At 45.1% G+C, this 14,345-nt stretch overlaps 1 protein-coding gene across 25 annotated transcripts in view; it reads left to right on the top strand.

The window, feature by feature from the left end:
• The window catches only part of phldb1 (pleckstrin homology like domain family B member 1), a 229,072-nt gene that overhangs the window by 183,368 nt on the left and 31,359 nt on the right, over positions 1 to 14,345 (top strand). For 17 of the 25 annotated variants that reach the window (XM_033049589.1, XM_033049604.1, XM_033049596.1 and 14 more), the window contains 6 exons: positions 500 to 643; positions 2,292 to 2,429; positions 10,229 to 10,357; positions 10,899 to 11,054; positions 12,034 to 12,144; positions 13,017 to 13,106. In XM_033049589.1, the coding sequence (XP_032905480.1) occupies positions 500 to 643; positions 2,292 to 2,429; positions 10,229 to 10,357; positions 10,899 to 11,054; positions 12,034 to 12,144; positions 13,017 to 13,106 (768 nt within the window). The remainder of the gene's footprint in view (positions 1 to 499; positions 644 to 2,291; positions 2,430 to 10,228; positions 10,358 to 10,898; positions 11,055 to 12,033; positions 12,145 to 13,016; positions 13,107 to 14,345) is intronic. The other 8 variants (XM_033049599.1, XM_033049612.1, XM_033049611.1 and 5 more) reach the window with 3 other exon arrangements.

Genomic DNA, 14,345 nt, shown 5'->3' with positions numbered 1-14,345 from the left:
CCTCTACCCCATTGTGGACATTGGACTTGGTCTCTGGGCCTGGTGCTCGACAATGCTGAGAACTATATTCTGTATCTTCCTCATTGCTCTACCTATTGGACTTGAGTTTGACTGAATGGTATCTTTGTGTTGTAGATCTGATCTGTATGGATAGCAAGCAGAACAAAGCTTCTTACTGTACAATGACAATGATAAACTTAAATCTAAATACGCCACAGGGAAATATTTACAGGGATGTGGGAGAAGATCAGTGACTCAACCTGAATAAGGGCCTCGACCCAAATCGTTACCTATTCCTTTTTTCCAGATATGTTGCCTGACCCACTGAGTAACTCCAGCTGATTGTGTCTGTCTTTAGCGCAGAGTGACTGATTGATAGTTGTGACAATATTGGCATAGGCGTGATGCGCTGACGGAACCTCGTGTGCTGTGTGAATCCATGTCTTGCAAACCTCTAGATCCTTTTCTTCCTCATTCTTTCACGTCTTCCAATGTCAAGCAGCATGAGGACTCGGCTGGTGGCCAGCCCGCCCAACAGGTGGCCTACCTGGAGGAGGAGCGGGTCAGGGTTCTTGCCAACGTGGATGAACTGAAGCAAAGGATCAAAGAGCTGGATCAACAACTGGAGGAGTCCACTCATGAGGTAGAGGTTTGCTCTCACTCCGCGGCTTGTCTCCAATACATTACATCTACAAAATTGCTACGTCTTTCAAAGACAGGTTCTCATCGGGTTGTGTAGGAAGGAACTGCAGGTGCTGGTTTTAACCGAAGATAGACAAAAAATGCTGGGGGAACTCAACGGGGCAGGCAGCATCTCTGGATAGAAGGAATGGGTGACCACAAGGGTGCCGACCCAAAACGTCACCCATTCCTTCTATCCAGAGATGTTGCCAGTCCCGCTGAGTTACTCCAGCATTTTGTGTCTATATTCTTAGCAAGTTGCCAGAGTTGGGATAATATGGTAAGATTCAGTGTAGAGTCGATGAACATTAATAGGTCTCCAGGATATAAATGGGGGAAGGGATTGGTGGGATTTCTCTGAGAGACACCATGGACTTGATGGGCCAAATGGCCTCCTCATTGTCACGTGAAAATATGAGGATTGAATATAACACAGATTAAGATGAGTTGACAAGGTTGTGATGACTCTTTAGACTTCTCTGTCCCAGTGAGTCTCGGAGGCTCAGTTGCGGAGTTTGGTCAAAATGAGGAGTGGTAGACTTGTCAACATCGAGGGAGGCAACACACATGAACATTGTGTTGGGAAATAACATGAAAGAGAAGATCAGCCTTGACCTTATTTGACAGTAGAGCAGGTTTGAAGGGTGCGTTCCTGCTCCTAGCTCCTTGCGTTCTTCCAGCAGTGACTGCATTTGACTGGAGCCTGGAATGATGTGTGGGTATGAAAGGCAATTTGCAAATGCAGGATTACAAATGCAAGATGCTTTTCATCTTGAAACTTGTGCATGCTCCACAGATACTTGATTAGTGCAGGTGTCAGGGATTATGGTCCGAGAACACTAACGCAATTATCAAAAAGCTCATCAGCGCCTCTACTTCCTGAGAAGATTACGGAGAGTCGGATTGTCAAGGAAGACTCTCTCTAACTTCTACAGGTGCACAGTCGTGAGAATGCTGACCGGTTGCATCGTGGCTTGGTTCGGAAATTTGAGCGCCCTGGAGAGGAAAAGACTACAAAAAGTAGTAAACACTGCCCAGTCCATCATCGGCTCTGACCTTCCTTCCATCGAGGGGATTTATCGCAGTCGCTGCCTCAAAAAGGCTGGCAGTATCATCAAAGACCCACACCATCCTGGCCACACACTCATCTCCCTGCTACCTTCAGGTAGAAGGTACAGGAGCCTGAAGACTGCAACAACCAGGTTCAGGAATAGCTACTTCCCCTCAGCCATCAGGCTATTAAACCTGGCTCGGACAAAACTCTGATTATTAGCAACCACTATCTGTTATTTGCACTACCAGTTTATTTATTCATGTGTGTATATATTTATATCATGGTATATGGACACATTTATCTGTTTTGTAGTAAATGCCTACTATTTTCTGTGTGCTTAAGCAAAGCAAGAATTTCATTGTCCTATACTGGGACACATGACAATAAACTCACTTGAACTTGAACTTGAACTTATGGGGAGAAGGCAGGAGAATGGGGTTGAGAGGGTAAGATTGATCTGCTATGATTGAATGGCAGAGCAGAGGTGATGGGCCGAATGGTCTAATTCTGCTCCTGGAACTGGTGAAGTTGATCATTGCTGCGCTGTTTGTCACAGGCGGAGATGGAACGAGCACTGCTTCAGGGAGAGCGCGAGTCTGAGGTCGCTCAGATCCACCAGGAACAGGAGATCATCAATCAGTTGGAGGAGAAACTTTCCGAGCTTGAGAACAACATCCAGAGAGAAAAAGACCAGGTATTGTCAGTCCCAGCTCCCTACTCTTCTAATCTTTGAATGTTCCTTTCTTTAAACTGCAGGATGGGTTCTGAGAGACGAGTCGCTGTGAGCTAGCTGTGTCTCTTTTTCTAGATTGCATGCTCATGTTGAACTGTTCAGAGGACCTTGCTCAGGACTGGGCTGCACGTATTCTGTCAAGCCACAGCCTGGCTATTCTGCTCAAAGAAGTGACTCCCTCTTTCCTGTTTTTGCTCTCCTTCTAAATCCAGGTGTGTTCATAGGTGTTGTCCATTCTTTCTCATTGGGGGCAGGTAGCTACACTCTCACCAAGAACCAACCACACCAACCTCCAAACATGTTGCAACCAAATGCAACAAGACTTGAATTACAGATCAGTTGTTGGCAACAATTCTTTTGTGAAGATTCAAAGGGCCATTGTCTAATTATCTGACTTTAATCGAGAATTTTAATTTATCTTTCTTTTGGGATTTATTAGCCTGCATGCGTAATCTCAGATGTAGCTGCCCATGAGAGCCCCTACAGTATTCACACTGACAAAATAAAGGACTGAAACAAAGACACATAGTGCTGGAGTAACTTAGTGGGTCAGGCAGCATCTCTAGAGAAGCAGCATTCCACCCAGTAACAACCCCACCTCCCCCCAGTAAAACATCCACATAACTTTGCATCCACCACATTGGACATTGGAGATAAAGAGCTCCAAAGACTTGTACCCATTGAAGAGAAATTCTTCATTAGAACAGGTGTCAAGGGTTATGGGGAGAAGGCATGAAAATGAGATTGGGAGGCAGAGATCAGCCATGATTGAATGGCAGAGTAGACTCGAATGGCCCAATTCTGCTCCTATAACTTGTGAACTTGTGAAAATGCTACTTAATTACTATGAGTTTGGGCCAGAATTTTCAAAAGCAAATGGCACCCGTAGCCCACGAATGCATGAAGCAAAATGGTGTCCCCTGTTTAGGAGTACAACGGACAGTTCTGGTTTCCATATTACAAGAAGGCTATAGAAACATTCCTGACCGACTGCAATAAAGATTTACAAGTGCAATAAATGAGACAATTAAAGAGAACTCAATAGCATTGAGTGGACAGATGATAGACAATAGGTGCAGGAGGAGGCCATTCGGCCCTTCGAGCCAGCACCGCCATTCAATGTGATCATGGCTGATCATCCCCAATCAGATGTTTGTGTGTCTCAAGACACAGAGAGTATTTATACCACTGAGATGGCCAGTGTGTTGGACATGGCAGCTGAATGATGGCAGGCTTGTCAACAAACAATGTGTTTACTCACCAAGCACAGTCTGCTCATGTAGATCCGGTTCTGAGCTGTTATGTAGATTAAAGATCTTGCAATAAAAAATGATGCAAGTTTAAAGTTTCCACTTGGCACTGTGCTGGGGGTGAGGCTGGAAGTGTGCACATGTCTGTGTGTTTACCATCATTTTTCTTGCTAGTGCCTTCTGCAGTTGAATAGCCTAGTCCCCACTAAATGGGTTCCAGAGCAACTAGTACCCACTAACTCACGTCCCTGTGAAAATTGGTACAACAGTGGAATAATGGTCCAAAAAAAGTCAGAAACAGAGCATAAAACCAATCCAAACATTCGACAATCTGCTCACATCAGTCACAGAACCAGAATGAAACTTTGACAAGTCTCAAATGCACAACTACAGGTGTCCAGTTGTTCTAATGTCAATATGGTAAGACATGCTTGAATTAATTGAGAACCCATTGCTTCCTTTAAGAAAAGCAATGTTTGTGTTTGACGTGATGGTTCATGTAGTCTGCAGTGATGGGTGGTGATTTATCATGGGTTCTATCCCTCTCTCCATCTATCTCCCTCTCTCCCTCTCATCCTCCCTCTCTGCCTTTGTATCTCTTCTTACATTCAGGATTGTAGATGTCATGAAGTCATGTGTTTCTAACGTTCTTTAAAACAAAATTAAGGATTTAAGGGGGGAAGGATTTAATAGGAACCTGAGGGGCAACCTTTTACACAAAGGATGGTAGGTATTTGGAAGAAGCTGCCAGAAGAGATAGTTGAGGCAGGTACTATCACAATGTTTAAAAAAACATTTGGACAGGTACATGGATAGGAGAGGTTTAGAGGGATATGGGCTAAGCGCTGGTAGGTGGCACTAGTCCAGGCTACATCAATGTCACCTGCTAGCTACATCATTAATTATTTTGGTCTTTGTGAGCTCCAGCCTAAGGTGTGGATTCAGAGAACCAATAAACAAGGATTGCAATCCTTATCCTCTCCCACCTGGCCTCAAGCTTCAGTGATCAATGCAGAGAGAGTCCAAGACCAAACTAGCCAGGATTAATGCTAATGCTTACTACACCAGAGATCTGTGACGGATATTACTCTCGCTTAAATACTGTCTATAATTATCTGTGGACTAACTACTTGTAGCAGTTTGATCTACTGACCACGCTTTCTCTCTGCATGCCTTGCTGCCGCTCGATGCCCTAGGTTAGAGAATATAGCGATGACCTAACTGCAACTTTGCATCCTCTGCTCCCATATCCATCCTCCTGTATGGAAACAGCATCATCGGATACAACTGCATGTTCATCCACACATAAACACCTGGGCACACCTGGATGATCATCTTGTGAGGCACCTCATTTATCAGCTTGTAAACGTACAGTTTTTAATAACGTTTATGTATTAGGTTAACGACTCTAATGATGCCTTTCTGCTATTATTCCTAATCTCGTGGCATGGCCAGAGGAAGGTGGAGGAGATTTCATGGTACACGGCTCTCAAGGGGGTAAAAATGCACCCTCTTGTGCCTTGCAAGCGAAATCAATTTGGCAAATTGCTTGCTTTAAATTAATTAACAACAGAAGTGGCCTGAGATTCTTTCCAAAGTGGATGATTAAAAAAAAACATTTGGTGACACTCCTTCTCCAAACTGGTAGCACGATTGGGACCAAACCAGTGCCATTTATTTGGTCACTCATAAATCAGAGGCAGTCTATTGAGTAGATGAAGGGCAGGTCATACTTTTTCAGGACAATCTAAAGTTTGTTGTCACTCCTTTGGTACAGATTGAGATTTGAAGGGTCCATGGATGGGACAAAAGCAAGTGCCCGCTCTTCCTAGCAACACAGACACACATTGGTGGTGGAGAGAGTGGTGGCAATCCAATCAATGTGGGTACAATATGTGAATGTTGGGCTTAGCGATCACTCTTCTTCCTGCATTGACCGCCAGCCCATGATCACCGTTAGGAATGAACGCCCAGCCAAACTCAACTGACTCAACGCCTGTGAAATGCCACCATCACACGTGGTGGTAGAGGGCATGCTCTACACACGTTCCATATGACCGTGTGCATGTGGGTACATGTATCTCCACACCGTCCAAACATGTCCAAGCTGGGATATTTTATGACTTAACCAGAGTTGGAACAGTTGTGCAATACAATATTTATGAGAGTCTAGTTTTCAAATGTTTCAATGGCAGCTGAGAATGAGAATTTGCCAATGCTGATGGGGTTCTGACAACAACATCATCACCATAGATAGACACAAAATGCCGGAGTAACTCAGCGGGACAGAGAAGGAATGGGTGACCCATTCACGTCACCCATTCCTTCTATCCAGAGATGTTGCCTGTCCCGCTGAGTTACTCTGGCATTTTGTGTCTATCTTCTTCAGACTGATCACCATCCCAAGTTCCTTTAGAGGATAGCTTGCAAAGGATGGCCACAACTGAAGTTGAAGTGCCACCATTCTCAGTTATAGATAGATACAAGACCATGGGAAATAGAAGCAGATTGTAGCCATTCGTCCCATCAAGTCTGCTCCACCATGCGATCATGGTGGACCCGTTTTTCCCTCTCAACTCCATTCTCCTGCCCGTAACCATTCATGCCTTTACATCAAGTATAGGGATGATGGGAATGGAAAGAGAAGGGTTTGATATTTAGAATTGAGCTGAATATGCAAGGCTTGAAATTGGGCCGTGATGTGCCCATCCTCTACGATCAAAGGCCCCTGTTGACTGTGAGATGTCAGCATTGCCTCCATGTGTGAAGTTCTAGCCAGAAGGCAACCCAACACTGGAAGATATGCTCCTCTGTTATGTTGACCATAATGGCTTGAAGCTGATTCCCATTCTCCAGCTGAGTGAGAACTCTTCAGAATTCAGAATATTATGTAATGTAATACACAGGTTCTGGATAGTTGAGACATGTCAGTTAGGTTACAGTGCTTGGACTGGGAGGAAATAGGATGGAATTCATCTTTCAGATAGCGATAAAAGCCATAAATGGCCTCTTTATGCTGTGACTCGGTGATTTTCTAGACAGCCCAACAACACTAAAACATTTTTTTTCTCAGGCTTCTCTTTCTCTGCTGCCTCTTGCTGGAACAAAGTTCCACAGACCTATAGCTTGATTTCCAGTTAACCCTTTCAGCCACTTTAGTAAAAGATATCTGCAAATGCACCCCCCCCCCCCACTAATATATTGCTTACTTGTGGGCTGGAGTTGGGTCGGGAGGGGCTTGGAATGTTCATGGGGGCACCCGTGGCAGTCCACTTCAACTTGAATATATGTTACTCCTGGTTTCTATCCTGCCTAGGCGTGTCTTGTTTACGCCACCAAGAAAATGCATAGAAAGTTTATAAGATAATGAAATGATAGATATGAAGAAGATGCTTCCACTGTAGGAATAATGAATGACAATCAGCTAATCCATCCAGTAATGAATTGTCTAGTAGGCAGCAAACGTTGGTTCTCACCTGAGGGGGACATCTTATCGAGTCAACATCACAAGATTAGAAATAGTTCAGCCAGAGCTGAACACACTTCTCGGCATCTGCATACAATGGTGTCTTGTGATTCTTGTGCGTGGTGGTGGAAAGATTGGTGGAAACAGGGCTCTTTCCTTGACCCCACATGAGGGGTGGAAGTACCTCACATACATTCATTCATTAAGGGCCTGTCCCACTGCGGGGACCTACCTTGCAAGTTTAGAAGAGTTTGCGCTCGACTCAAACTCGCAGCAAGGTCGACACGTGGTCCTAGGAGCTCTATGTAACTCTCCTTCACGCCCGAGAGAGGATCCCGCAAACTCCAGGCCTCAGTTGGGTCGAAGAGTATTTTTTAGCATGCTGAAAATTGTCCACGAGTAAAAATTGGTCGGCATGCAAAAAATCTTTTTTTACTCGTAAGTTTAGTCGAAGTAGGTCGCAGTAGGTCGGCATGTTATTCGTAGGTAATCGAAGGCAGTCGAAGATAGTCATAGATAGTGTTAGTATAGTCGAAGGAGGTCATCTTCACTCTCCACTATTCAGTGTCCAATTTTCCCGAAGCTAGTGGTAGCTAGTCTTCAACACAGTCCAAGGAGGTCGAAGAAGATCGAAGGAGGTCTTCTACATACTCGTAGGAGGTTCTCTACAGAGGAGGTCGTAGGAGGTGTTCTACTTTGGCAATACAACAAGACCATGACTAGAACTCTCCTAAACTCTTCTAAACTCGAAAATTAGTTCTCCGCAGTGGGACAGGCCCATAAGGCTTGTGTGAGAGATGGAGGGCAGGACACAGCCAGGGTTAGATAAAGTAACTGGGAGTAGGGTAGGGTGGAGCACAAACACCCGATGAATGGCCAGTTACACTTCTGCAGAATTGTGAGTCTGGCAGTTCCTACCTTGTGATCCAAAGGCTCACGGTACCATGTATTTATACGATGACTGAGGGTCATTAGTTCTGACCCGCTCACTTGATGGCTTCCTAACAGTAGAATCTCCTAGGGCGAGTAAGTTAGGAAGCAGAAAAATATCCAAGTTAGAGTGGGTGTGAAGGATGGGGTCGGTTGTAGGGTTTGGAGAGCCTAGAGTTGCCCAGAACACCGTGAGTATTGTACTTTATGATGTTTGGAATGAGGAGAGCAAGTCGTTCCAGAAGAGTGCGTGGCTCTGGCTTAGCCTCAGCATGCAACAAAGAATGAATTTATTGACTCGGAGAATAATCTGGGAATGGGACCAAAAGTATGTCTAACCAGACAGCAGAATTAGACAGACTAGATTATTGTTTCTCCGTTACATTTTTGCAAAGCTGGGAAACTTTGATAAGCAGGAATGGCAAATATTAGAATATTCCCTTTGGAAAATATAATATAAAAATGAACCAAACCTTCCAACTAAACACCCTTCAAGTGAAAGGAGAAATGCAAGAGGCATGAAATCCCAATGGGATACACGTTTGAAACACTCCAGTGTTGACAATATAACAGGTGGTTTAATATTGCTAATTCATGTATTTGAATGAAATCCTTTCTATCTCATTCAGAAATTTTATTCAAATATACCGAATAGAGAATGGCTGGTCTAGATCTTCATTATCACGATAGTTCCCAGTTTACGCAATAATAATAATAATGGATGGGATTTATATAGCGCCTTTCTAATACTCAAGGCGCTTTACATCGCATTATTCATTCACTCCTCAGTCACACTCGGTGGTGGTAAGCTACTTCTGTAGCCACAGCTGCCCTGGGACAGACTGACGGAAGCGTGGCTGCCAATCTGCGCCTACGGCCCCTCCAACCACCACCAATCACTCACACACATTCACACACAGGCAAAGGTGGGTGAAGTGTCTTGCCCAAGGACACAACGACAGTATGCACTCCAAGTGGGATTCGAACCGGCTACCTTCCGGTTGCCAGCCGAACACTTAGCCCATTGTGCCATCTGTCGGGGAATGTTTAAGGGCCTGCCCCACTTACGCGATATTTTCGGCGACTGCCGGCACCCGTCATATTTTCGAAAATTTTCATCGTGTTGAAAATCCTGCAGTGACCATAAAAAGGTACGACTCTTTGGGCGACTACTCACGGCCATACAGGTGACATGTCGCGGGGTGACGCCTGTATGGTTGTGAGTAGCCGCCCAAAGAGTCGTACCTTTTTCTGGTCGCCGCTGGATTTTCAACATGTTGAAAATTTTTGGCGACCCGCCGCTCCTACGGCGGGTGCCGGCAAGTCGCCGAAAAAAAATCACGTAAGTGGGACAGGCCCTTAAAGTACACCGACTGGTTATGTCACCAACACTTGTCACAGATATCACCACAGTACATTCGTTCAAGGGACAATAGGATAAGTTACCAAGTTTGTGAAAATTGAAGTTGGGTACATTTTTTTTTTTGGTGATTGGATAACTATTTGAAAGGCAATATTTGAAGTGCAATGGGAAAGCAGATTGGGAGGAGAACTAGTGTTTAAGAAGGAACTGCAGATGCTGGAAAATCGAAGGTAGACAAAAGTGCTGGAGAAACTCAGCAGGTGCAGCAGCATCTATGGAGCGAAGGAAATAGGCAACGTTTCGGGCCGAAACCCTGAAGGAAATAGGCAACGTTTCGGGCCGAAACCCTGAAGGAAATAGGCAACGTTTCGGGCCGAAACGTTGCCTATTTCCTTCGCTCCATAGATGCTGCTGCACCCGCTGAGTTTCTCCAGCTCTTTTGTCTACCTTGGGAGTAGAACTAAATAGGTAGATGTTGCAAAGCACAGGCGTAAGCACGAGGGGCTGAATGGCCTCATCCTCTCCCATAATACGCTAGCTGCCAAAACCGAAGAAAAGCCTTTCGAACGCAAAGAGCTCAACAAACAGCAATCTGGCTTCTCTTCCCTAAACTTGCCCCCACCCCAACATCGGCCATTCCCACCTTCGACAGCTAATCTCACATTTCTAATCTTCAGGCTCTTGCATGGCGTGGGTTTGAGAAGTGTGTTTTGTCTCTCTTTTTTTTTTTTGTTTTTGTTTTCAAATTCAGGAAAGGGTAAAGCTTGATGCAGAGAAACAAGAAGTAGAGAGACTGCAGTCGCATTGCCATGAGCTGAAGCGGCAGCTCGATAACTGCCCTGAGTCAATGAGGGAACAGTTACAGGAACACCTGAAAAGGGTCAGTTTTTTCTTACCTCGTTGGCTTCCCCTCCCTGTGGATCGTGTGACCTCTCTCACCCTGCATACTGACTGATTCCAGGGACTATTGCCATTGTGCAAAGAGGCAAGTCCTGGAATCAGAACTGTTTCGTAAGGTACTTGGGGTATTCCCTACAAAATATAAAACTCTGGAAGCATGGGATGCATGAGTAGCTATGTCTTGTACAGTGGTTTCATTTTGTACGTCAAGTTTGATTCTGTTGCACTTAACTTCATGTAATTAGATGCTTTAAACTTCTGCTTTTTAAACACGATTAACTTTGTCATTAACCATGTCTAGCAAGCACTGGTATGTGGTGTGGAGATCTTTGTTGAAGCATTAGATGCCTCGAGCTATATATCCTGATAGATGTTGAGGGTGTGAGATTTCAGTCTAGATTACACCCTATGCCGTGTTGGACAAGTCACATCGGTGTACATTGGGGGGGTCTTCCTTCAGCTTGAGGCGTAGGAGATGGGCTCTCTGAAAGTAGTGATGGACCTCTCATGCCCTGCCTTAGGAAGCCGAGGCTCTCGAGTCTGAAGCCAAGCTGTTTGAGGACCTGGAGTTCCAGCAGTTGGAGAAGGAGAGTCGCCTGGAGGAGGAGCGGGAGACAGTGAGCCAGCAACTCCTGCACGACAAGGCTGAGTACCAGCGCAGCGCCATGCGGAGAAAGGTACAGCCCCGACTGCAACCACGCCCGCCCCCTCTCCTACACTGCACCATCTACACCAGCAGCCTGGCATCACCTGCATGTGTCTCTACAATACAATACAATATACAATGCAATATTTATTCATTGTCATTTGAACCTCAAATGAGGCTCACACGAAACTCTGTTTCTACAGCCATACAAAAAGAAACAATTTCTACAAGACACACAAACAATTCAATTCACACAAACATCCATCACAGTGAATCTCCTCCTCACTGTGACGGAAGGCAAAGTCTTTGCTCTCCCCTGTGTTCCATTTTTCTCCCGATGTTAAAGCCACAGGCGGGCGATGGCGAGTCCCACGGCCGTTAAGGCCGCGCCGGGCGATGTATGGCCCCGTACATCGGGGGGGTCAGGGAAATTGGCAACGTTTCGGGCCGAAACCCTGAAGGAAATAGGCAACGTTTCGGGCCGAAACCCGGAAGGGTTTCGGGCCGAAACCCGGAAGGGTTTCGGGCCGAAACGTTGCCTATTTCCTTCGCTCCATAGATGCTGCTGCACCCGCTGAGTTTCTCCAGCATTTTTGTGTACCTTCGATTTTCCAGCATCTGCAGTTCCTTTTTGAACAACTATACAACATTTATTTTTTCACCACGTTTCTTGATTATAAATGTTCTTTAAATCCCATTAAATCTCTAAACATTATACATACAGTAACTTGGTGGACTTCACCTGCATGTGTGTCTATACTTTATACACACAGTTACTGCTGGACTTCAGGCATGACATGGTGGACATCTGCAGAGCAGGATTGCACAAACAATGCGATGACAGTGTTGATGGAAATGTATTGTTCGTAACAAAGGGAAAACTCCGATACAAAACTCTGCTGGGGTTTTGCTTCCATTCAACTGATAAGGGGACATAGGACCTCTGTTCAGCGTTTCCTTGGTGACACTGTCTGGATTTTGTCTTCAAACTTGTCACCTTTACTTTGCAGGACAAGGTTTCTGCTTTGGAGAACCAAGCCAATCAGATCCGCTACCAGGCCATTCAGGAATACGAGAGAGTAAACCGGGAGAAAAACGCAATGGTCCAGATGCTGCAGAAGGTAACGAACTCTGCCAGTCTGAACCCAAACCATCACCCATCCCTTCTCTCCTCATCTTGGCATGTTTTTATACTGAGTGAGATAAGTGGCAAGGCTATAGCTTAAGAGCAGGTGGAGTGGGACCCATTAGATCACTGTACCAATGGCTATCAGAGGCATAAAGGGCCAAATGGCCTCTTTCAGTTTTCCATCTTGCTGAGATGACACCAGTCTCTTGGGATGAGGCCAGGGTCAACAAGGGTCAGACAGGTCAACGAGGGTCAACATGGGTCAGAGGTCAATGAGGGTCAACAAGGGTCAGAGGTCAACGAGGGTCAACAAGGGTCAGACAGCATCTATGTGGAGAGGAGCTGAGGACTGAGGCTGGATGGACCAGGGGATCTTTGCCCGTGCTTCATTGCTCCATATGGACCTCAGATTTGGACAGCCATTGGCTGGGGAGGAGGGGTAGCCCAGATAATAGGAACCTGAGGGGTATTTTTTCACACAAACGGTGGTGGGTGTCTGGAACAAGCTGCCAGAGGAGGTAGTTGACGCTGGGTTGAGGACTATTGCAATGTTTAAGAAACATTTAGACAGGTGCATGGATAGGACAAGTTTGGAGGGATATGGGCAAAATGCAGGCAGGTGGGACTAGTGGAGATGGGACATGTTGGGCGGTGTGGGCAAGTTGGGCCGCACTGTATGAGATGTTCCTCCAGCCTGTGGCCACAATGTATGAGCAACCTGCCCCCACACTGGTGCGGTTCAGCAATGTCTTACTCACTGCTCATACTGTAAAGTTCATCCTTAAATCACCTGTGTACTGTGTCTTGGAGTGTAACGTCCTAAGATTTAACTTCAATTATTTTACTAATATCTCTCTTTTTCAGGAAAAAGACAAACTAGCCAATCTGGAGAAGCAATACTTCATGGTGACCGGTGGCAAAACGTTCTCCAAAAGTTCCTCAGCATTGAAAGAGGTGAAATGATCTTTGTTACCGTGGTTACGTTTCATGGATACAAGATATTTGTAGCACTTACAAAGACCAATGTCAAGTAAAAGCCTTTCAAGTGCTTTCACACTCTGTGACGTTAGGGCAACTGTACTGACCTGAAGTGACGTTGTTGATGCCGTTGTTTATAATGGGCCAAACACTGGGCCTTTGTCAGTGGTGACCTTTGTCAGTGTCAGTGGTGTCAGGGGTTGCAGGGAGGAGGCAGGAGAATGGGTTAGGAGGGAGAGATCGAGCAGCCTTGAATGAATGGCAGAGTAGACTTGATAGGCCGAATAGCCTAATTCTGCTATGATCTTCATAGACTTTCTAAAATGTAACTTCCCCTGATCAATCTCCAACACAACACCTTGTATGATGCGTAAACACTTGGTCTTCAAGCCCCAACTACCTGGTAGCCATGAGCCCAAATCATTGTTGGGGTTGTGTGATATGGACAACATAATCTTGGATCCTCAGCATTCAGACACACACTGGCCACATCAGATTTGTTTCTCAGCTACTTCCATCTTTATATTTGCCCCTGGCTGGAGTGCCAGATGTTCGAATATTTAGTTTTCTTGATTGTCTATGAAAGACCTCTTTCCCATTGATGCTGATTTTGTAATCATCTACATGAAGGCTTTTGTAAAATTATTCTTAACTTTTCACGACGCTGGTAAATGTTATAATTTGGCTGCAAAACTTGGATTTAGCAGAATAAGCAGGCACCAAGTTCTTTGCTGTATGACAAAATTAAACATGTTTCTATGAAGTTCCATCTATATATGTGCGATTAGTGCATCAATTGTCTATGTGTGCGATTAGTGCATCAATTTATATACACGGAGATGCTGAGGAACAAATCTTAAAAAAATCTTTGTATAAAATTATCATGAATCACACAATTGTAACTAATTGGGCAGTTTCAAACATCTCGGGTATAATGGGCTGAATGGCTGTGTTTACAACTCTGTATGAAATACATTTGTTTCTGGGTAGCAGCACTAAACGTGACAAAATGTCGTACTGCACTCCATTGAAATGAATCAATCAATGCCAGTGTTTCTGCCAGACTCTTCCCTTCATTTCACCCGCTCACCTTAACCCCCCCATTCCCGACTCCTGTGTACGATAATCCCGCTTCTTAATTAATTCCTGCTACTTGGTTCAACTTTTCCATGAGATAGCAAGTTCCATCTTCTTACTGATCTTCGAGTGATGAAT

This window comes from Amblyraja radiata, chromosome 33 (genome assembly GCF_010909765.2).
Source record: "Amblyraja radiata isolate CabotCenter1 chromosome 33, sAmbRad1.1.pri, whole genome shotgun sequence".
Lineage (NCBI taxonomy): Eukaryota > Metazoa > Chordata > Chondrichthyes > Rajiformes > Rajidae > Amblyraja > Amblyraja radiata.
This window is presented reverse-complemented; position numbering and strand designations above follow the sequence as displayed.